The 22,494-nt window shown below is 45.7% G+C and overlaps 4 protein-coding genes across 4 annotated transcripts; 3 read left to right on the top strand and 1 right to left on the bottom strand.

The window, feature by feature from the left end:
• Window positions 1-105: 105 nt before the first annotated feature.
• On the top strand, window positions 106-7,624 carry NEDD8 (NEDD8 ubiquitin like modifier). The gene is made up of 4 exons (XM_069097939.1): window positions 106-373; window positions 6,767-6,814; window positions 6,972-7,054; window positions 7,250-7,624. Exons 1-4 carry the CDS (start codon window positions 356-358, stop codon window positions 7,344-7,346), a joined length of 246 nt encoding a protein of 81 aa, XP_068954040.1. The 5' UTR covers window positions 106-355; the 3' UTR covers window positions 7,347-7,624.
• Window positions 7,625-8,343: 719 nt separating this feature from the next.
• MDP1 (magnesium dependent phosphatase 1) lies at window positions 8,344-11,071 on the top strand. Its single transcript, XM_069097938.1, has 6 exons — window positions 8,344-8,494; window positions 8,678-8,738; window positions 8,820-8,930; window positions 10,476-10,583; window positions 10,693-10,778; window positions 10,933-11,071. Exons 1-6 carry the CDS (start codon window positions 8,458-8,460, stop codon window positions 11,010-11,012), a joined length of 483 nt encoding a protein of 160 aa, XP_068954039.1. The 5' UTR covers window positions 8,344-8,457; the 3' UTR covers window positions 11,013-11,071.
• A 330-nt stretch (window positions 11,072-11,401) lies between these two features.
• Window positions 11,402-14,284, top strand: CHMP4A (charged multivesicular body protein 4A). Its single transcript, XM_069097937.1, is given in 7 exon segments — window positions 11,402-12,034; window positions 12,540-12,659; window positions 12,752-12,929; window positions 13,315-13,429; window positions 13,593-13,642; window positions 13,644-13,726; window positions 13,934-14,284. Coding segments are annotated over 7 exon segments (633 nt in total). The 5' UTR covers window positions 11,402-12,003; the 3' UTR covers window positions 13,990-14,284.
• A 625-nt stretch (window positions 14,285-14,909) lies between these two features.
• Window positions 14,910-20,026, bottom strand: TSSK4 (testis specific serine kinase 4). Its single transcript, XM_069097940.1, is given in 5 exon segments — window positions 14,910-15,338; window positions 15,815-16,214; window positions 16,648-16,862; window positions 19,420-19,923; window positions 19,926-20,026. Coding segments are annotated over 5 exon segments (1,329 nt in total). The 5' UTR covers window positions 19,950-20,026; the 3' UTR covers window positions 14,910-15,152.
• Between the last annotated feature and the right edge of the window lie 2,468 nt (window positions 20,027-22,494).

Here is a 22,494-nt window from a genome sequence, read left to right as displayed (position 1 = left end):
AACTACAACCTCCAGAAGGGAGCGGGCCTGGCCCGGCTGCCGCAGGGTATGACGGGAAATGTAGTCCGTTTGTTGGCCGGAAGAATTCGGGCTGTGGAGATTTCCAGTTCCGCGGAGGCGACGGGTCCGACATAACTAACCGGTCATCCTTTTTGTTCACCTAGTCGCTAAGACGAAGGGACGGAATTCCTGAATATTTGATGCTAGGAAATCAGATCGGACGACTCCAAAGGCCTGGAGTCCAAACTCTGACCCGGAAGCGGAAGTCTCTTGCGGGCGGAGTGCTGGAGAGCGGAGGCAGCGGCTCTAGCAGCAGCAGCGATTCATCCACAACAGGCTTGGCTACTGGGGGAAGATGCTGATCAAAGTGAAGGTGGGAGCCTCTAAGGCTTGCTGGGAATCAGTGGGATGGGATTTGACTGCTCCAACCCAGAGAAGCAGAGCAACAAAGAGCCAGGCTTTTCCCCGCAGGACTGTAGGACACTGACAACCCCAGGCTCGGCGCGAGCGGTGATGGGAAACTGGGGCAGAGCCTGGTTTGGGGGCTTTGAGAGGCCTGACCCTGAGCTCCGCGTCGGACCGGGGACGGCAGGGCCGCGCCTCTTAGCCTCCAGCTTCCTCCCTTCCGCCGACATTGCCCCGTGGGTAGCTCCCAGCTGGGTTTGTATGCGTCACTCGGGGTGTCTGGAGGATTTCCCCCTCTTTTCATGCGTACATCTGAAATTTAGGGTCATAAATGTAGAGCTAAAACTAAAAGAGGCCCTCTGGTATTGCCTCATTTTACAAAGGAGAAAACTGAGGCCCAGAGAGATTAATTCGTCCACGACCATATACGTCTCCAGCATCAGAGGCAGGATTTGAGCTCAGACCCTCTGACTCCAGTGTTCTTTCAGCAGTGCCACCCTGCCTCTTTAACCTCGTCCTTCGACCACCAGACTCCGTTTTAACTTTTTTACTCCAGCCATTTCCTTTAACTGGTTCCTCAGTAGTGCACACTCATGACTTTGGCTCTGGAGCAGTTGGCCCTCGCTTATTTGTTAAGGGTCATAGGATTTCAAACTGGAAGGGACATTATACATTGTCTAGTGCAATCCCCTCATACATGAGGCCCAGAAAGATTTGAGAATATGCTCAAGATCACACAGGTAGTGATAGAACTGAGATTTGAATCTTTATCTTCTGATTCCAAATCTTTGAAAGTCATACTGACTTCATTATTGGCATCCGAAGCCTCCACCCAACAGACAAAATTGGGAGTGTTTTCCGAGAGCACCTGACTTTCAGAGTGGGACAGTGATCAGGTTTCCCCACTATCAGCTTCATTTCCTTGGACTGAAAGGTTATTTCTTGGTGACAAGTATTTGGGACTAACATCAACTTTCCTCTGCAACTGCACCTGTACCTTCGTGTATATATATGGTTTCTTTCTCTTTGTTTCTAACAGCTCATCTTTCCCAGAAAACCCTTCTTTTCCGAATTTTGATTTACCAAATTATTCACAGCTGTCTCTGGATGCTTGTTTTCTTCCCTTTCTTGTAATCTCCCTTTTTTCCTCTGCAACTGATTAATCAATACCATAAAATTGGATAAAAGGGAATAGAAACTTGGGAAAGGGGAAGAAAGGGGAAAACACTGATTAATGACTAGTTCTGGATACATTTACATATTTATAAGTCATCTTTTATGGAAATACTGTATTGTATGAAGGACTACAAAGGGTCATTTGCTAAGGCATAATAGCTACCACTCTTCTTCCATCCACTGGTCCATTCATCTGTTCATTTCCTCTCCCCACCATCAACACCATGACTTTCCTCCTGATTACTCTAGGGTAGCTGTTTTAATGTTTTCCTATTACCTCCCACTCCTTTTATCCTAGTTGTGTTGATGTTGTTTCTGCAAGTCTTTTACAATTTTGTGTAATCAAAGCTATTTATTTTATATTTTATGATTACTACTATGCCTTATTTAGTTAAAGAATTCTAACCCATAGATTTGCAAAGTACTTCCATTTATCCCTAATTTTTTTTTAAATAATGTGACTTTATATTTTTGTGATATATTCATTGGAGCTTATTGTAGTATATGGTTCAGGAGACAGATCAAACCCAGTTTCTTTTCCAAAGCTGTAGAGTGATCATTCACAGGGTTCAACCAGATTGCATGGTACAGTAGAAAAGCTACTAGATGTGAAATGAGTGGACCTGTTTCAGATTCCAGTTCTGCTACTTGTTACCTGTGTGACTTTGAGCAAGCTATTTAATTTCTCTTGGCCTCATTTGTAAAATAACAGGGTCAAACTAGATGATCTCAGAGTTCTACTCCAATGCTAGGCTTATGATCCTAACCCTCAAATCTGCTTAGCAATAATGATGACTTCCTAGCATAGTCCCACAATAACCTGTTCTAGCCACTTTCTCACATCTACCAATTCTAGTAATTTACTGAGTAGATTGAAGCTATCCAATATGCTCACCTTCATACCTTTATATTCACTTCAATATGTCTTTTTATCTTTTCCCCCCATCTTTTTCTCCAGTCTCAGAAGAAAAAAAAATATCTTCTTTATTCTCTAAATCTGTACTTGATCCTAACTGTTTCTGACTATGGGTTGATTTGTCTCCCCCCCTTACTAATTTTGGTCTAGCATCGTCAATCTTAACCCCTCAACAAACATCTTTCCTTATTCCTTTGTCTTCTATGGAGAGTTAAATAAATTAATTTAGTCTTCCTACACCTTCCATCTTCTTTCTTTCACAGCTGAACTTCTTGAATGTGTAGTCTTTTACTGACTTGTTTCATTTTTCTCTCTTCCATCCCTCTGAAAATCTGGCTTCTGTGCTTACAATGGCTACTAAAACTGCTGTTACTAATGATCATCTTCCCAAATCCCAATGGCTCTTGTGTCTCCTCTACAACATTTGATAAAGTTGAGCACTCTCTCTTCTTAAAATTCTTTCCATCTTTTGCTTTTATAATGGTTTACCATCTTAGTTCTCTTCCTGCCTCACTGACTTGTTGCCATATTCATTGACTCTTTTTGTCTTTTAACTGATTATTCCTCAAGGATTGGTCAGTGCTTTCTCTGTATACTGACATTGCTTTCATATTTTAACATATATATTAACATATATAACCAGATTTTATATTTCACCCAGCTTCTAGTCCCATGTATCCATCCCCTGTTGAACATTTCCATTTAGCCATCTTTTGTCTCTTCAAACTATACCAAAAACTGAATTCATCTTCTTAAGCCAGTCTCTTCCCAAATTTCCTTCATCTCATTAATTTGAATCCAGCATCAGATGCTTATAAGCTGTGTGATCCCAAGGCAAATCATGTTTTTAACTTCTGGTGCCTCAGTTTCCTCCTCTGTAAAATGAAGATAAGAATAGCTCTTAGCTCACAGGATTATTGTGAGGATCAAATTCAATAACATATGTATAATTCTGTGCAAACCTTGAAACTCCATAAAACTATTAGTTATTGGGGGGGGGGGGTGCTTTTTTTTTGAGGGCAATTGGGGATAAAGTGACTTGCCCAAGGTCACACAGCTAGTTTTTGTATTAAGTGTCAAGAGTCTGGATTTGAACTCAGGTCCTCCTGACTCTAGGCCAGTGCTCTATGCACTGCACCACCTAGCCGCCTCTACTTTAGTTATTATTATACTTGATTTTATTCAATTTAGCACTTAAGTGCATACTTTTTAATTTCTTCCCTCTTGATTTTGTATCTGATACTTCCATGTTTTTATAGCCCATCTTTCCCGTGAGGGCAAAGACCAAGTCTTGTGCTTTGTGTCCCCCACAAAGCCAAGCAATAACTCAACAGATACGAGCTGAATGGGATTGAATTCATCCACCAGGATTATAAGCACTTATATGTGCCAGATATCAGGCTGTCAGCTAAGAGATACCAAAAATGTAACATTCTCTGTCTTCAAGGAGCTTAACATTATAATTGGGAAAGATGATGCATCCAATGGAGTGGCGAGCAGGAAAATCACAGGGATGGCAAGTTATAAGACAGCTGAAGACATGTTGACTTGATTACTCTTCAGAGTAGGAGTCAGAAAACTGGGTGGCAGGAGAAGGAAGTTGACTGGAAGGCAGTAGGAGAGGCCTGGGAGCACCCAGATAGATTAGTGAACTTACCAGTTAAGAATGTGGGCCCTAATGTAGGAGGTAGAATGCCTTGTCAGAGACAAGAAGGAAGCACAGTTGCTTGCCAGGAATATAGCAGCTGTGTTTGAAAGCCTCTGAAACATTCCACATCCATAGGCACCTCACCTAGAGGAGAAGGCTCTGGGCCCATGGACTCATTTCCAGGACCCCATGGTAGTACCTAGGCCCCTCTACCCTAAATTGTCACAATATGCAGATAGTGAAGGGCCTCAGTGCTCTAATTACAGAATGGCAGCCAGTTCCATTCTTCTGACTTCAGATGATGAAAGTTTTCCACAGGAATAAATGAACAAAGCAATTATTAAGCACTTGATTGCTAGGTTCCTAATTTACTATTGTCTAATAAATTATTGCAGGGAATACAGATAGAAAAATCACTTCTTGCTCTTCAGGAGCATACATTCTGATTGGGGAGGCAATATACAAGAGAATTCAGCTGCAGAGCAGATAGAAAGGCTCAGGGGGCCTTAAGGTACAATCAGGCAGATAGCAAAGGCTATAGGTCCTTAGAGTGCATCAGCAGGTCAGATGGTAATGCCTAAGTGTCTAGAGTTTATAATGGCGGGGGTCTTGGGAAATCCCAGTGGTTTTCCACATGTCTCCCTTACAGTTGGCTAAGAATGAGGATGGAGTACAGTAGGGGCTCTGGGCGCCTTCCCATGAAGGTGGAAATGGGGGTCAATATCCTCAAGGAGGAAAGGGAAAGGGGAACAATGTGAGTATATACAGGAAGGTTGGAAGAAAGGGCTCCCTGCAACACATGGTCTGGCACCAGGTAGGAACTGGGCGTCAAGGAAAGAGATGGCTGGAGAACTAGACTCCCTCAGGGACCTGGGGCCAGAGAGGCGAAGGATTTCCTACACTCCTGCTCCTTTGGCTCTCAGGTGAAAAAGAGGTAACACAATAGTTGCCGTTATAAGTCTATTCAGTACTTAACTCCTCTGACCTTGGGCAAGTCTCTTCTCTGGATGTCAGTTTCCTCATCTACATATCAATCAATTATTAAGGACTTTCTCTGTACTGTGCATGACATATACAAAGACAAAAACTAAATTCTTTGCCTTTGGTGTTGTATTAGATGGAGTCTAAGGTTTCTTCCAATTCTAGGTCTGTGACCCTGTGACTTCCCCATGGTTAAGAGAATCTTCCTTTTCTTTAACCATCTGTCTCACTTTGTATGATGTAAATCTGAGGACTGCACATCCATTATCTTCCTGGCTTATGTGTGAGTGAGTGTATATTGGGTGCTGCAGCTTGGTTAGGCAGGTTACATGGAAATAAAGCATAGTTTGAACATTATTCTTTGTTCCTTTCAATGCTTATATTTTAATTGAATGAATTAGACCCACAAATATATAGTAAATACAAATATACAAGTAGAAAATAAAAGTTGTCTAGCAGCACTAATAAGTATGTGGCACTGCAAAATTTGTCCAGTTGTCCTTTGCCCACTCTGATAGTATATCTTCTTAAGGAATGGGTTGGACGTGTTAGAAAGTAAAGAAAGGGAGATCATTGGAAACACTGATCTCAGTACACAATAGAGGATAAAGATAATAAAGCTATGATCCAAAGATGTTGAATGTATTCATGATGAGTGAGAATGGAATTAAATGTATAAATAAGACACACACTTTTCAGTGCAGGAGGGCAAGGGGGAATACTGATTACAAGGAGATTGAATTGATACTTAATGTTTGGTTAGCCTAGAAAAACCTCTGACAGAGTAGAGGCCAAGTCAGGAATCTGGCTTATGTGTTGACAGCCTGCGTCTTGATTGGTACAATTGTACAAAGGTGGCACAGTGGATGGAGCACTAGAAGATAGACCTAGAATCAGGAAGACTTGAATTCAGATCTGTTGAGACATAAATAAACTGTGTGACCTTGAGCAAGTTATTTAGCTAGTGACTGCCTCAGTTTCTTTGTGTATAAAATGAGGAAAATAATAGCACCTACTTGCCTGGATGATGAGGATAAAATTAAATAATATTTGTAAAATGTTTTGCAAACCTTTGTGCTATATAAATGCTAGCTGTTTTTTTTTTAATTTTAAATTAGAGCTGAAGGTACAGTTTTGGGATTGTGTCCTGGGTGAGGGTTAGTTGAATGCCCTGACACTCAGTCTGAATTTAAAATTTTAATGAAATTGGTAGAAGTTGGAGAAAGATTTTGAAGAAGAGAATGATTAGTGGTTCTTGAAATCTAGTCAAATATGTTCCCTGGTAGTCTGTGAGCATCCTTATGGTTGTCTTATTGGTGTCTCATCAAAAGCAGAACCAATGTTATCTTTGATTTTGGTGAGGAATTTTGTTCTTTTAAAAAATGACAAGTAGGGATGACTGGAGTGATAGTCCAAAATAGACCAGGTACCAAAACATTTAATTACCATTGACCTAACTAAAAAGGTGAGGGGAACCAAGATTTTTGGTTTTCCAAGTCCAGATTCATTAATGAGGTGCATTAATTAATTAATTAATTAATGATAGCAGTAGATCCCTGGGTACTAGGACAGAACAGGAGAGTAATTATATACAGGTGAACCGAGTGAATGGACACTAACAAAGCCCTTACCTATTTCAGACGTTGACAGGAAAGGAAATTGAGATCGACATTGAACCCACAGACAAGGTAATATATTTCCTTCACCTCAGTTACTATGATCTCTCCATGTCCCTCTTCCCTTTTCTGTGTGCTCTGTACATGTACCTAAGTGTGTTCCCCATGACTCTTCTCCATTTCTCTGGCCCCATCCCTCAGCAACCTTTTCCATTTCATCCCCTTGAAGGTGGAACGGATCAAAGAGCGGGTGGAAGAGAAAGAAGGAATTCCTCCACAGCAGCAGCGACTCATTTACAGTGGCAAACAGATGTGAGTTTAGTGTGGGAGTCAGGGTTATGTCAGTTGTACACATAAGGGAGCAATGGTAGAGATCAAAATGAATGGGAGATGTGGGGAGGCAGGGACTACTTCGTTTTTTTTTCCTGAGGCAGGTTTCCTATAGAATAGCTCTAAGAAGGATAAAACTCTTGTCAGCCACCTAGACTTTTTTTAATTTTTTTTCAGGAACGACGAGAAGACAGCTGCTGATTACAAGATCCAAGGAGGCTCAGTCCTCCATTTGGTGTTGGCTCTTCGTGGGGGAGGTGGCCTTGGGCGGTGATGGACCTCCCTCTACTTTATCCCCTTACCCCATCACTCATAATGATGCGCCATCCACCCTTCCACTTCCTGGAACAACAGAACCACCACCTCCTCCCCGGGACAGATGCCCAGGTGTTTCTGTCTGTTGCCGGGAGGTCTGTGAGGACCCCAGAGTCCAGCCCTCTGGGCCTGCAGGGCCCTTTGCTAGCTGTTGGTTTTTAGTTTGAGGTCTCGCCTGCCCCTTCCCTCATGGCTGTGTCCTGGTTGTTAATAAAGACGTTTCCCAGCCTCCTGGAATGTTTCCTCAACTGTGCTCAAATGTAATTGACTAAGGTGGATCATGAATCCTTGGTAGAACATTATCAAGCCCAAGGGGCATGTTAAAGAAAAGAATGGGGCCATTTGATCCAGGGCCTTGGAGTGAATTTGGTCCTGTGCAAAACAGGATAGCTAAATTTTTAACATTGCTGGACCTGAGAAATGGATTTATGCAGTACTTTATGATTTTCATGACCACTGCTCTACAAAGAGTTTTTCTAGGGCTCTGCTTTACCAGCCTCTGTTATGTTTTAGTCAGTTATTGTGAGAGGCAAGGAGGGAGGGATGCTGGTCCCTGAGAAGATGGGGATGAAAGAGGTGGCCTGGAGTAATGGAGAGCAGAAGGGTCTTTTGGGCATTTTATTATTCAAAGAAGGGATAAACTGATTTGGATTTGGAGGGTCTGGGTTCCAGTCCCAGCAGTGCTAATTAAAGTGCTGTATGGCAAGACAAGTTGGCCTGGGCCTCGAATTCTTCATCTGTAAAATGAGGATTAGATCAGATCTTCCAGCTACTTATTTATAATCCTGTCACTGATTGGAAGGAGGTGAAGGTCTGTACTAAGGTGAAAAAGTCCTATCGACCACCCAGATCCTAACTAGTGGGAGGATTGTTCGGCCGTTCCCGGTACTAAGTCTGGTGGCGCTGTGCTTATAGTATCCTCTCGGCTCCAACTCTGGGGGGCGCCACTGGCTTCGGGACAGATTCCCGGAACCGGTGCTCTAGCTGGCTTCTCTCTATGGTCAAACATGGTGACTTGCTGAAGGCGGCCAACCCGTACTGCCCCTACAGGAGCCCATCGCCTGCCCGCCATGGCCCGCCTCCCACAGTTGGTAGTCTTCGACCTGGGTATGTGCACCGCGTAGGGGGAGAGGGTGTGCGCGACTGCAGATGTCCTCTTCCTCACCCCTTCTTGGGGTCGAGTCGGCCCTCAGCCCTCCCCTCGTCAAGCCCCGCCTCCTCGACTTCTGAGCCCTAGCGCGGGTCCTCCCTAGGTCGAGCTAGCTAAGACCCACCCCCTCTCCCTTGCAGATTACACTCTCTGGCCCTTCTGGGTTGACACTCACGTGGAGCCTCCATTCCACCGGAGCAGGTGAGGTGGGGCGGGGATGGAGCCTAGGGGATGGGGGGAGGGACGTCAGAGCTGGGTCTTTACTCTTCTGCCGCTGTCCAGGGATGGGAGTGTGCGGGACAGAAATGAGAAGATCATTAGACTATACCCAGAGGTGCCCGCTGTCCTGGAACGTCTGCATGGGCTGGGGGTGACCATCGCCGCTGCCTCCCGGTAAGGACTGCCTGTTCAGTGCAGCACATTTTTATGGAGCTTTTTTTCCTGCTAAGGGATTGGGAATACAGAGTTTTTAAAATGACACAGACCCTACCCTCAAGAACCATTCAGGTGCTGGGCGTGGGAGGCATATATCGAGTATAGACGTAGAGTATGATGGGGGCAAAGGAGAAAGCCAGACCAGGCTTTGAGTGTGAGGAGAGAGAACGTTTTCAGCTCGATCTATCGGGAAAGGCCTTCATGGAGGAGATGGTAATTAATCTGAACTTCAACGGCAGAGAAAGAATCTGAAAAATGAAGATGAGGAGATAGTGCATGCCAGAGAATAGATGGCGTTCACACTTACAGAGAGCTCTCAGAGCAGAGTTCTACCAGTCCATGTCCATACCTTCTCTACAATTTATAGTTTTCCAAACAACTTTGGGAGACTTAGGAAGTCAGATCAACACAATGACCAACCACCATTCCAGAGTACTCAAGATAAAACCTGCTTACCTGCCTCCTGATAGGGAGAGGTGATAGATTCAGAGTACAGATTAAGACATTTCTTTTGACCATGGCCAATGCAGATGTTTGTTTTGTTTGACTATACATAACAGGTTTTATTTTTCCTGCTTTCTTAAAGGGTGTGTGTGGGAGGGAGAAGATGCATATTTTAAAATAAAATTATAATTAAAAAAAATACCATTTATAGCCTTAAAGAATTACTTAAAGCACTGAAAGGTTTGGTGATTTGCCCAGAGTCACACAGCCAGTATGTGGCAGATGTGGTGCTTGAACACCAAGAGTTTCTCCTGATAACAAAAGAGTACCAATGGAACACTCTGGCTGCCTACCTGTCACTTTGTTCCTGCCATGTGACCAGCCTCTCTTCTCTACCTATCACACTGTTCTTTAATGATGTCTTCTACTCTCCTATTTCTTCAGAGTTCCTCATATATAACATATATGTGATTATGTGCTGCAGCCTGCTCACACCCCACCACATAGTCCTCCATTGTCCTCTTTCTGTTACTCTTAATTTTCCTAGAGGCATTTGTATTCTCTGTCTAACCACCAAATAACATTGAGGCGGGAAAGTGCAAGCTAAAAGTGGGAAATAACTAGTGATGTGACATGCTAGGGACATACCATGCATAGAAGAAATAAAATGAAATACTGAAAAGGGTAGGGCTCTAAAGGTCACATGAGCCTATGGCTGGAAATAAAAAGCTAAGGAATCTGTATTATCTCCTTTAAAAAAGTAGTGAGTCAGTGGTCAGACCTGTAATTAAGAAGATTGTTTTGGCAGCTGTGAAGGCACCTTCAAAATTCTTTCTTGGTTCCAGTCTGATATTGTTGTTCTGTGGGGGAGGGGAACCTCTCCAAGTGTTGCAACTACATTGCAAATTTTTGAGAGGCTAATAACTCAAAACTAGATATAAATGTGTACAACGTTGCATTTTAGCATTCCTAATTTTCTCATCTGTTGCTTTTCCCAAGTTTCCTTTGTATCTCTGACTTAATTCTATCCTCTAACCATTTCCTGTTTCTTTAACTTAGGACCGGTGAGATTCAAGGAGCCAATCAGCTCTTGGAGCTTTTTGACCTCACTAAATATTTTGCACACAAGGAAATCTATCCAGGCTGCAAGGTCACACACTTTGAGAGGTACTCAGGGATGAGAAGAAAGGAAGAGAAAAATATGACTGGATCTACCAGACAGGCATGGTGGGAGTGGGGAGCTTACCCCGTCCTCACACAGTCCTGTTCCACTCAGATTGCAGCAGAAGAGTGGTATCCCCTACTCTGAAATGATCTTCTTTGATGACGAGAAGCGGAACATTATAGATGTCAGCAAACTGGGTACTGAATGGTGTTGTTGGGTGGAAAGGGGCTTTAGGTATATTTTTACATGGGGTGAGAGTAGGTTTGGGGATGGCTTGTTTGCATGCCAGCTAAGTGGTCCCAGAATGGCAAAGAGGTAAGACTAATCTCATAAAATGTCATTCTTTCCTAGGTGTCACCTGTATTCATGTCCAGAGTGAAATGAGTCTTCACACTCTGACTAAAGGCCTAGAAACATTTGCAAAGTCTTGAGATAAACTCTCAGATGATGGGAGCCCTGGCCATGGATCCCAGCAGGAAGAGAACAAGAATGAGGAATGAATTTTCAGGTCATCTGTGAATTGTATATAACATTTGTGTGTGAACATACTTCCCTTGGTGTAAGTCCTCATGTAAATGGACCGACCACACTGCTTAGGACTGATTCCAGGCTTTGCTTCCCAGTGCTGTCTATTCCTTTGTTACCACAACATCCCTTTCTCATGGCAAATAAAACTTCCTATGACACACTTCTGTACTTCCTCTACCTTCCTCTACAAAAGCCTCCTCCCTGGAGGAAAGGGATCTGGCAACTTGGGAAAGGCTCAGTGCATGCCATCCTGGTGCCCGGGGCCCTCTAGAATTGTGTCTGCCCAAGGTGGGGAAGCAAGAGATTGAGTTTAGAGTACATGGGTTCCTGTCCTTGGGCAAATGGTTTGATCTCCCATGGCCATTGAAGAGATAGAAATGCAGAGCTGGGAAGGACCTGAACAGCGATCTGGCAGGTGCCATGGGCATGAGGCCTTGGGGTAGGGTCCCAGGGAGGGAATGGTCAGACCCAAGACTTTCCACCTCAGCTGCCGCCCTCAGTTTCCTCATCCCTAAAAAATGGGCTCAGACTAGGTGAAAGCCCTGTCAGATCTAAATCAACGACCTCCAGACTCCAGCTCTGCCTCCTGGGACGTACAGTGCTTTCAGTGACTGGCCTGGAAGCAGAGGGGGCCTTTAAAACATTGGGGGGGGGGGCCCCGGGCGTTTAGTCAGGTGACTCCTGTCATGTGACAAACACGCTGGTCTGGGCACACTTTCCCAGGTTTCCGGGCTGGAGACTCCCTATGCTGATGAGCCAGAGCCTTGGACTGGGATTGGCCAGGGCTGGCAGGAGGGGCTGGTCCTCTGGGAAAGGCGGAAGTGGGAAGGGCTGGGGGAGGCCGAAGCCAAGTTTGGGCATTGATCGGGCCTCCTCAGGGATCCAGCAATCAGGATGAGCGGCCTGAGGACACTCTTTGGCAGGGGTAAGCCTTGGAGGAACCTTGCCTCCAAGTAGATGGAGGTGTGGCTGCCCGGCTTTGGAGACTTGCTTTTGGGGGCTGGGAAAGATGCTCGGGAGGGTAGAAAAGTCATCCAAACCCAAGAGGACATGAAGGAAGCACCCCCTAACCCTTGCACCAGCAGGCTTAGGATACCCCAGCCAGGGATCTCCTGGAAATACACTCCTTTCCCCCATTTTGCCCTCTAACAAGTAGGGAAGTGTTCAGGATTTCGAGGGCAGGAGTACAGGCCACATTGGACCCTTTTCTGGCTCAGACTTCTCTCTTAATTGGGTCAGGACTAACTGGCTAGGGCCTCTCTTTACGACCCCTGCTACCACCACCACCCTCTTCCATACAACACACATTCTCTGGCTCGAAAAGAAGCCTAAGGCCCCTTCTCCAACTGTGACCTATGGGAACCGGGAGCTAAAAGTGATTGGGAATAGCTTCTCTTACTCAACACTGCCCCCTGCTCCATTGGACCCAGCAGGGAAGAAGGAGAAGGACCTAAGCCCTGAAGAGGCGATTCAGAAGCAGGAGTTTCTAGAGCAAAAGATCCAGCAGGAACTTCAGACAGCCAAGAAGCATGGGACTAAGAACAAGAGAGGTATTAGGGGAAAGGTACAGAGGACAGAACCATTGGAGGGGGAAGAACCTGGGAACTTCTAGCACTGATGGGTGGGCTGGGGGCTGGGTCAGCTGCACTGCAGGCACTTCGCAGAAAGAAGAGACTGGAACAACAGCTGGCTTAGACAGATGGGACTCTCTCTACCCTGGAATTCCAGCGTGAAGCCATTGAGAATGCCACTACCAATGCTGAAGTGCTTCGAACCATGGGGCTGGCTGCCCGTGCCATGAGCAAGGCCCACCAGGACATGTGGGTACGGGGGAAGGACAGACATGGGCACAGACACTAGGGAAAGAATGGCTTGGACACAGGTTCATGTTGCTTTCTTTGTAGAATCATAGAATCTTCTATAGGTTATCTAATTCCCTGCTTTGAAGACACATGGGAGAAAGGAACAGGCTACAACACCTGATTCTTAAAATAAAAAAAAAACCCTCTCAACAAGGGAGATTCTACATATCCTTTCTTTGCAACATGTTCCCACCCATCTGCAGACTTCTCTTGGTTCCCTCTGCCATGGAATGTTAGGCCCATCAAGACATGAGGCTTCAGGGGGAATGAGAAAGGCTTTTTTCCACCGCAGGATGAAAAGGCAAGATCTGCCCTAATTCTTTACCTATACCTCCATCCACAGGGACATCAACAAGGTGGATGAGCTGATGTCTGACATCACGGAGCAGCAGGAAATAGCCCAGCAAATCTCTGATGCCATTTCTCACCCTGTGGGCTTTGGGGATGATGTGGATGAGGTAATTGGATGGAGGTAGTACTAAGGATTGTAGAGGGAATCCAGGTATAGTAGTGGGGGATTTGTGAGGCTGTTGGGGAGTAGAATTTAAAGCCTTGGGTCTTTACAGTGAATTCTTGGCAGTACTGGGTTTCCTGATAAAATTTTGGACTTTCCATTTCCAGGATGAGCTGCTGGAGGAACTAGAAGAATTAGAGCAGGAGAAATTGAATGAAGTTACTAAAAATGGGAGAGGATGAAGCAGTAGCACCAGCCACGCTTCCTGATGTGCCCTCTTCTGACTTACCCACCAGTGCAGGTACTAAGAGCTCTCTCTACCTGGCCAGAGGAACAGCTTTGAGCACTACCTTGGCTGTGGGAAGGGTTATAGCAACTCCTCCTGTCTGGAGACAGGTAGTCCATGATGGGAAAGTTGGTTCTTGGTACCTTCAGTTATCACAAGGAGGGCTGGTTGGAGAGTTCTGAGGAACTTAACCCTTCTTTTCTTTGTCTCTTTTCCCCTTAGCTTCCAAGGCTGATGAGGAAAAGGTACTGAAGCAATTAGTTGATTGGGTATCCTGAAGAGAATGCCTTGATGTTCTTGAAACTCCATTGAATTCTCCTCTTTTTTCCCCAAGTGCCAATGTACTGAGCTGAAGGGTTTAAAGCTCATGAGGCTCTGGTGAGGGTAGTAGTTTAACCGTTCCTGAGGGACTTGATGTCTCAACTGGCACACCTCTGGAGTAGGGTTGTTTTTGGTTTTTTGGGGGGGAGGGTGTAGTTTGAAGGTGGGAGGAAAGAGAAAAGTCCCAGGACCATTTTTCTCATTGGAAGCTGTTACAAAGGCCCTTATTCTCAATAAAACTGGGCAGATGGATCCCCATTGTCTGCCATGTCTTGTCAGCCGCTGGGTGCCTACTTCAGGTCCCTGTTTCAGTCTCTTTACTTAGAAAGGGTGAATGGGCTTTGTAGGATCTCCTAAGCCTCCTCACTGTGTTTATCAGGTAAATGTTTTGTTTTGATCTGTAAAATATAACTGGACAGCTCCATAGCTGATCAGACTCTTCTAGTACATTGCCACAGAATTTCTACACTACAATTATCCTTTTACTAAGACAGCTGGATTTGGAGTCAAGAGGACCTCCATTTGAATCCTGGCTCTGCCACTTGCTACCTCTGTGACTTTTGGGGAAGTTGCTTAACCTTTCTGGACCTCAGTTTCTTCATCTGTAAAATGAGGGTACCAAACTAGAACCAATGACTATATCATTTCCAGCTCTAAATTTGGTTCTGTGATCCTAAGACAAGCCCACAGGTTGGCTCCTTTTTCCAATTTTCGTTTAACACAAAAGAACTTGAAGATGAGAAGGGAACACCTAGGAAACTGACATCTCTCCCTTTCACAGGTTGTCAGCACCTTTTAAAGTTTGAAGGAGGAGATAAGCAGAACCAAGACACTTCTTTTTCCCCATCTCCTCCCCAGCCCGTACACACATTTCTTAAAAGAAAGCATAGTCCAATATTTAAGTTTAAAATACTTTGCAGACTATAGATGGAGGCCAACCTCTATAACAGTCTAGAAGTGACTCTTTCCAAGCTTTCCCTGGGGAAATAATTTCATTTCCCCCTGCTGATAAAACTAAATGGGAATTAGATTTTTCATATAAAAAAAAATAAATGGATAGGAGTCCTGCTCCCCCCTTTCTGCCTTAACCCCCTCTTCCTGACTTCTTCCCCAGTCCTGCTCAACTTGCAACCACAGGAGGGTGTGAGGTGGAAGTGTTGGAGTTGTGTGGTAGACACAGGACCTCTAGCATCTGGATTTCATGGTTTGGCCGCTCTGGCTGGAACTTGAGCACCCAGGGGTCCTTGAGGATGTCCAGGATGGTAGCACGATTGACAGCCTGGCGCAGCATCATGTGAATCAGGTTCTGGGACAGGGGAGAGAGAGTCCATGGCTGAGCTTGCCCTGAATTGTGCTACCCAGGCAATGGCAGCATCTGGACCTGAGAAAGAAGCAGGGCTGCCCACAATACTACCCTGGGGAGAGGACTAGACTGGGATTCCCTCAGAATATGCCCAGAATTAATGATTGGATAGGGGATGAGTGCAGGGAGGCATCAGGACCCTTGGAAGAGGGACTGACAATAGCCTCTTCTACCTTGAAGCAATGGAAGCTTAGGTTTTCCTGTACTCAACTAATTTCTCATCCAAAAGGAGAGATCCACTGGCCTTCCCTAATGCTTTGGGCATGGGTCCAGTGGGAGGAAGTGAGGTTCCTGGAGTAGATCCTGGCATATAAAGTGAATGGAGCCTTCCCCTGATCCTGCTATGGTCCCTTTTGGATATGTATCCCACCTTCTAGGGGTCAGCCCAAGGGCCCCAGCCCTCCCAGGGGGGCCAGCACCTTGCACTCTTGAGAGACAGGGCGGTTAGCTGGGAAGTTGACCTCCTTCTGGGTCTCTCGAAGCAGCTTTTTTAGGTTGGTATCATCGAAGGGTAGATGGGCAGCAACCAGAGTATAGAGAATGACGCCCATGCTCCAGGTGTCGGAGAGGAAAGGGTTGTAGGGCAAACCCAGCAAGATCTCTGGGCAGGCATAGGCGAAACTACCACAATAGGTCTGGCTGAGGTGAGAAAAGCAGCCCATGAGGTGTTGGGAAGGTTTCTGCTGGGTCTGGCTGCCAGTTGGCACCATCTTGGAAAAGCCGAAGTCAGAGATCTTCACGTTTTCCCGCTTATCCAGCAACAGGTTCTCCAACTTTAGGTCCCTACCAGCGGCAGAAGGCCTGGGGGTCAGGCGGGGGCTGGGGAGAGGGGTTAGTATTAGGCTGGGAGCTAGAGGGTCAGGGGTCAGAGGACAGAGATGGGGGAATGGAGTTGTGAAAAATGAGCTGGGGCTTAGGGTTATGGGGAGAGGGGGCCAGATCATGGAGAATGGCTATCAGAGGGCAAGAGGCTTGGGGGACATAGAGCTGTTCTGTATATTATTCTGGACACAAAGGGTTCTAAATGCCTTAAAGAGATTATTGAAATGGAGAAGGAAAGACTGACCTAGTTGTGGGGAGAATGATGAGATGGGAGTTCAGGTAGAAGATAGGGGTGTGTGTGTGTGTGTATGTGGCGGGGGTGGGGGTGAGGGGTGGGGGGGGAAGAGGTTAATAGAGAGGAGGCTAGGTAAGCTGCAGTGAGACCGCCCCCCTCTGGGAGTCAAAAAGTCCCAGATGGCAGTGCCCTCACCGGTGCACGATGCCCTTGCTATGCAGGTAAGCGATGCCCAGGGTGAGCTGGCAGAACCACTTGCCGGCAAGGGGCTCAGAGCAGGCCCCGTAGCGCTGGATCCACTCAAGAATATCGCCCCCCTGAGCCAGTTCTAGGATCATATACACACGAGATGTGGTCTCAATGGCCTGGTAGAAGTTGATTAGGTACTTGTGCCGCAAGGTTTTCATTACCTGGTCCCAGGGAAGGGAGTTCATCAGACCTGGCAGAGGAGAGCTCATGGCTTGACTTTCAACCCTTTCTTTCCCTTTCATAGCTAAGTTATTAACAACAGTGATTCCTTGTGTTTATGTAAGGCTTTATAGTTTACAAAGCCTTTAACCTACCTGGGCTTTATCTGAATCTCAAAATAACCTTATAAAACCAGGAGAGAGGGAAGGTATAGATGAGGAAATGGGGTCAAAGATATGAGATGATTGTCCAAGGTCACACAGCCAGTAAGTGGTGAAGCCAAGATTCCAAGTCAGGCAGTCTAACATTGTGGAGCAGTCAAATGGTTTGTAGAGGGGAGCTGATTGGTCCTTGTCAGTATTTTAGGCTCTTTTAGGAGTGGACACTACCTGGGATTCAGTGGAGTTTGTACCAAATGCCTCTGCTTCATCACTCTCTTCAAACCCTTGCGATCAGGCTTCCTTCCATCTCAAACTTGCTATTGAAATTGTTCTCTCAAGTCACCACCTACATATCAGCAAATCCAATGGCTACTCTCCAGTCTATACCCACCTCAGCTCACTGCTGCTTGTGGCCCACTTGACTGTCCTCCCCTACTACACACTCTCATCTACCTTGGATTCAGAGGCCATCTCTTGCTTCTCCTTCTACTAATCCTAACTGCTTCTTCTGATTTTGTCAACATCTCTTCCTAACGTCTTAATGTGTATCTTTCTCCACGGTCTCTCCTCGACCCTCTTCTCTTTTCGTCTCCAAATTTCGTTGCCAAATTCATTCTCTCCCAAGGCTTCAACCATAACCTCTCTGCAAAGAACTCCTCATGTGCATCTCCACCAGAATGCCCCATTCTACATTCAACATGTCTAACACTAAGCTTATTATCTTTTCCTCTAAACCCCTTTCTTCCTTCTGACTCCACTGTTTGAGCCTGTGGTTTTACTCTTCATCTTGCCCTCCATGTTCATAACTTTGGTGTTCTCTCTCATGCTTCTCTCTCACCCACCTTTCATATCCAATTCATTACTAAATTATTTTGATTTCATGTCTACAACACTGTTGGATCTATTCCCTCTTCTCTATTACTATTGCCATTTTTCTAGTACAAGTGGGATACATTATCACCCTATCAGACTCCTGAAATAGCCTCCTAGTAGGTCTTTCTTCATTCCTTTTCCCCCTCCCCATAACCTATCCTTCATATCACTGTCAGAATAATAATCCATATTCATAGATTTAGTAGTTTGCTCAAAAATCCTAAGTGACCCTATTGCCTCCTGAGCAAAATTCCAGCTCCTTTGGCATTCAAGACAACACCCTAGTGTCAAACTTCTGTCCTTCACTCTGAGCTCCAGTCAAATTAGGTGTCTCCTGCCAAAAGCCATGTGCCCTCCCTCTCTCCAGTGCTCCCTGGGCCTATAATGCTCTTCTCTACCCCATAACCCATTCCCTCCTCATGTTGTCCAGTTGAATTCCTACCCATCCTTTATAACCACCTCAATAATATAATCAGCATCAATTAGTAAGTGAATTTTAAGGTCAACAAAGCACTTTACATAATCATCCCACCTGATTTTCGTAACAACCCTCTAAAGGACAACACTATGGTTTGGGTTATCCCCATTTTACAAATAAAGCTAAAGTCAGAAAGATTAAGCAGTCAGTACAGGGTCACACTGAGAAGCATCAAAAGCAAGATTGGAATTCAGGTGTCAGTTCCAAAACCAATGTTCCCCAGTCAGGTAATGATGCATTTATTATGTAATACCATACATCATAGGGGCAGCTATCCTAGATGGCACAGTGGATATGGCACTGGGTCTGGAGACAAGAAGCCGAGTTCAAATCTGACCTCAGACACTGGTTATGTGACTCTGGGCAAGTCACTTAACCTGTTTGCCTCAGTTTCCTCAACTGTAAAAATGAGTACCTACTTACCAAGGTTGTTGTAAGGATTAAATAAGATTATATTTGTGAAGCAGTAAGCACAGTTCCTGGCACATAGTAGGTGCTATATGTTAGCCACAGGGGTGAGTAGACTACCGGCCCTGGAGTCTGGAGGACCTGAGTTCAAATCTGGTCTCAGACACTTAACACAAAAACTAGCTGTGTGACCTTGGGCAAGTCACTTAACCCCAATAGCCCTCCAAAAAACAAAAAAAAAAATGTTAGCCATTAATATGGTTATCTATGTTTATGTCTTATCCTGCTACTGAGTAAGCTCAAAAAAAAATAGGGTACTCTCTCATGTATGATAAGTACATTAGTGTGGTATAAAACAAAATTCTATGAGAGGTATAAGTGGCAAGGTCATTGCTGATTGGGAACTGCAAAGGCTTCTTGGAGATGGCATTTGAGGGAAGTAACATGGTTATCTTGAACAGAATATTGATCTTGGAATCAGGAAATCTAGAATGGCTTAATGATTATGTGTTGAATGAATGGATCATGGATAAGGTTCAGCCCTGTTTTGCACGGGGGTTCTGGGTCACCTAGCCCCATCTTGATGAAGGCCCCAGTAGCCTGACCCTCCAAACTCTTGCCTCCCTCTCCCATCCCCACCTGGATCTCACGGGGCAGGAACTTGTTAAGATAATCTTCAGAGGCTTTCTTTTTGGAGATGATCTTGACAGCAACATGGACTTTTTGCTTAGTGTAGTAGGCCTCATAGACTGTGCCATAAGAGCCATTACCAATCATCTTGCCTACATCATAGCCATATTCTTCCATGACAGAGCGGTGGGTCACATTGGTTGATGTTGGTTGTTGTGATGCCGACCTGACATCCCCTCGACCCTTGGTAGTAATAACATTGATGGGTAGAGGGGAATGTTCACTTGGGATGCCTTGGACGTCCAGGGAGGCTAACGCCCTTAGCCGCTGGGGGCTGCGGCGCCGAAATAAAGATGGCCCCCAAATGCTTGCCTGTATGTTTACCCCAGCTGGGGTCACAGGGCTCTGTTCTCTATTAGGAACTTGGAGGGGAAGAGGAAGGAAGAGGGGTGGACTGCTCTTTTTGTCTCCAGTAGCTGTTATTCCTTCTTCCTCCTCCTGGTTACGGAATCCCCCCTGTTCCCATGTTCCGCACACATCACAATCTGCTCTCCACCCACTTACTGGCCACATAGCTCAAGGAGTGAGCATGGCTTAGAAACCTGCAGGGTCCTTCTCCAGCTCCAGGTAAGATACCTCCACAGATCCTTACTTCTGTGTCAGGTTCATGATAATCTATAACGACCCAGATGTCAGTCATTTCAAGGGGGCTGGGGAGGGAATAAAGGCTGTTGCAGAACTGTACTGGAGAGATAGGACTATCTTCTCAGGAAGGCATCTCAGTGAGGTGCAGTGAAAAGAGCCTTAGGAATCAGCAAAATGGAGTAGCAAGTCCCGACTTTGCTATTTAATTGTACTTCTTGAAGTTTCAAGTTCTTCAGCTATAAAATGAGGGGTTTAGATGACATGATGTCTTGGGTCCCTTCTACTCTTAACTTTCTTCAAGAGCTGCTGGCCTCTTCTGTTTCCTCTCTGCTGGAAAACCTCACATATAGATTACAGTATAAATCATCAGGTAAAATTTAAATCCTTCACTAAAATAGTCTGTCCCTGCTGGGCCTAGAGCCATAAGTTCTTATGTTGGTCACATTCCCAATTCCAGAAAATGGGTAGTTGACTAGGGATTGTTACAGTGAGATCCTCCAGTTCTTCTCCAATCTTTTGCTTGAGGAGGAGGTCACTAGAAAGGAAATAATCCTAGGCAGGAAGAGGGATAGAACCCACAGTTAGATAATCTAAGATCACTCTAAGTGAAGAAGCCTCACTCATCTCAGAGGGTAGTCTTGCTTTCTCCATATGTACAGAGGGGAGATCAGGATGATTCTGAGAAGGGGCCACCCAAACCAGGAAATAAACTTGTTTTTCATAAGACTTGTTTTTGCAAGAAGAAATGTCAGCACATTACTTGCCTCACCCTAACCACAATATCTTGATGACCTTTATCAACCGTTCCTCCTGTTGCTTCATTCCCCCCGGCTCCTATAGAATTGGCGCCAAGCCACTATCTCCAAGGCTCATATTAGTCTGCCAGCCAATCAGTGATCTCTATGTTTCCCGCTCTCCCCGCAAGAACTGTATAAAAGAACGCCCGAGAAGACACTCGGGGTCCTCCATCTTAAGTGTATGGTTGGACCCGGGTTCGAACTCGTGAATAAATGTTTTTCTTCTTTTGTCAGTCTTGTAGTCTCTGTTTTTCCTCAGATACCACATTTCATTTGGAGGCCCCAGCGAGATTCTCTCGACATCTGGCTCTGCACGGTGCCGGTAAGTCAGGCCTGACCTTAAAGTACCTTTATTTTTACTTCTGGTTTCTGGTTCCTGGTTCTCATGAGATTGGTTGGCCCGGGAATGGTGGGATGCTACCGTTAAGTTCCTGGTGCCTTGGCCAAGGGAGGTGACAACCCCCGAGGCCCCTGGTTAGGTAATTAAATTGTGAGTTCGAGTCTCACTTAATTACCGAGGAATTAATAATTGCCTGTTTAGATCTTATTTTCGAATGGTGGGTACTGTGCACAGAACTGTTACGTGTCGTATCTTGTGTTTCTGCTGTGTTCTGTCCCTTCTGTGTTTTTGTTTGTCCTATCCAGTCATCAGGTCCATTATGGGCCGAGGGTCATCCACAGCCGGCCCGTGTACCCCTTTGAAATGCCTTTTGGACAACTTCACAGACTTCCAGAAACGGGTCTCTGGATATGGGGAGTCTGTGACCAAATTTAATTTAGAAAAATTCTGTACCATTGATTGGCTTTCTTTTGATGTCGGATGGCCACCCGAGGGCACCCTAAACCCAGTCATTGCCCAGAGGGTTATGGATGTTGTTTTTGGTAAGCACGGCCACCCGGACCACGCTCCCTACATCGGGACTTGGGTGGACATTTTGTGGGAAAAACCTAAGTACTTGAAGGATTGCCAGAAGCCTTCACCCACTAAGTCAATTCTACTGGCAAAACCTAAGACTACAAAGAAGGCCCAGAAAGGACCTTAAACCTGTCCTTCCGAGCCCTGAATCTCCTCGCCTGTCCAGACCACGTCCTGCAGTGAGGGCAGCGGAGCCAGACAGTCCAGCCCCCTCTGCTCCACCCCAGCCCCAGTCTCCCCCTCCCTATTCCAGACTTGTGTCCTCCTCTCAGAAATCCCCCGCTGGGGTGCCTCAAATTTACCCGCCTCTCCCCGACTTGAGCCTGGTCAGCCCCCCCATACTAGGACCGGGACCCGGTTTGGCCATACCCAGGAGAGTGGTCTTTTTCCCTTAAGGGAGGTCGGAGAACTTAGTCCCTCCAGCCGGCCCCTCCGTACCTATGTCCCCTTTACAACCTCTGACTTATATACTTGGAAAAATCAAAACCCCCCCTTTTTCTGTTGACCCCAGGGGGTTGCTACCCTCTTGGAGTCAGTTTTCTACACACATCAGCCCACATGGGATGATTGTCAACAACTTCTGAACACCCTTTTTACCACTGAGGAGAGGGAAAGGATTCGGGTGGAAAGCAGGAAGCAGGTCCCCTAAAGGACTCTTGCCCGCTGTAATGGCGTATTAATAAACTTCTACAACCTCTCTCTCTCTCTCTCTCTCTCTCTCTCTCT

The sequence above is a fragment of the Petaurus breviceps genome, unplaced genomic scaffold, assembly GCF_028583685.1.
Source record: "Petaurus breviceps papuanus isolate PSGF00001 unplaced genomic scaffold, PetGlider_PUasm1.0 37, whole genome shotgun sequence".
Lineage (NCBI taxonomy): Eukaryota > Metazoa > Chordata > Mammalia > Diprotodontia > Petauridae > Petaurus > Petaurus breviceps.
Note: the sequence above shows the minus strand (reverse complement) of the source record. Positions and strands in the feature narration are given on the sequence as shown.

Excerpts from the sequence above, each read along its gene's own strand:
- MDP1 (XM_069097938.1), top strand. The coding sequence starts at position 8,458 with ATGGCCCGCCTCCCACAGTTGGTAGTCTTCGACCTGG. Across the intron at positions 8,495-8,677 it reads GTTGGTAGTCTTCGACCTGG|ATTACACTCTCTGGCCCTTC; the intron begins GTATGTGCACCG and ends TCTCCCTTGCAG. Across the intron at positions 8,931-10,475 it reads ACCATCGCCGCTGCCTCCCG|GACCGGTGAGATTCAAGGAG; the intron begins GTAAGGACTGCC and ends TCTTTAACTTAG.
- NEDD8 (XM_069097939.1), top strand. Across the intron at positions 6,815-6,971 it reads ACATTGAACCCACAGACAAG|GTGGAACGGATCAAAGAGCG; the intron begins GTAATATATTTC and ends ATCCCCTTGAAG. Across the intron at positions 7,055-7,249 it reads ATTTACAGTGGCAAACAGAT|GAACGACGAGAAGACAGCTG; the intron begins GTGAGTTTAGTG and ends ATTTTTTTTCAG.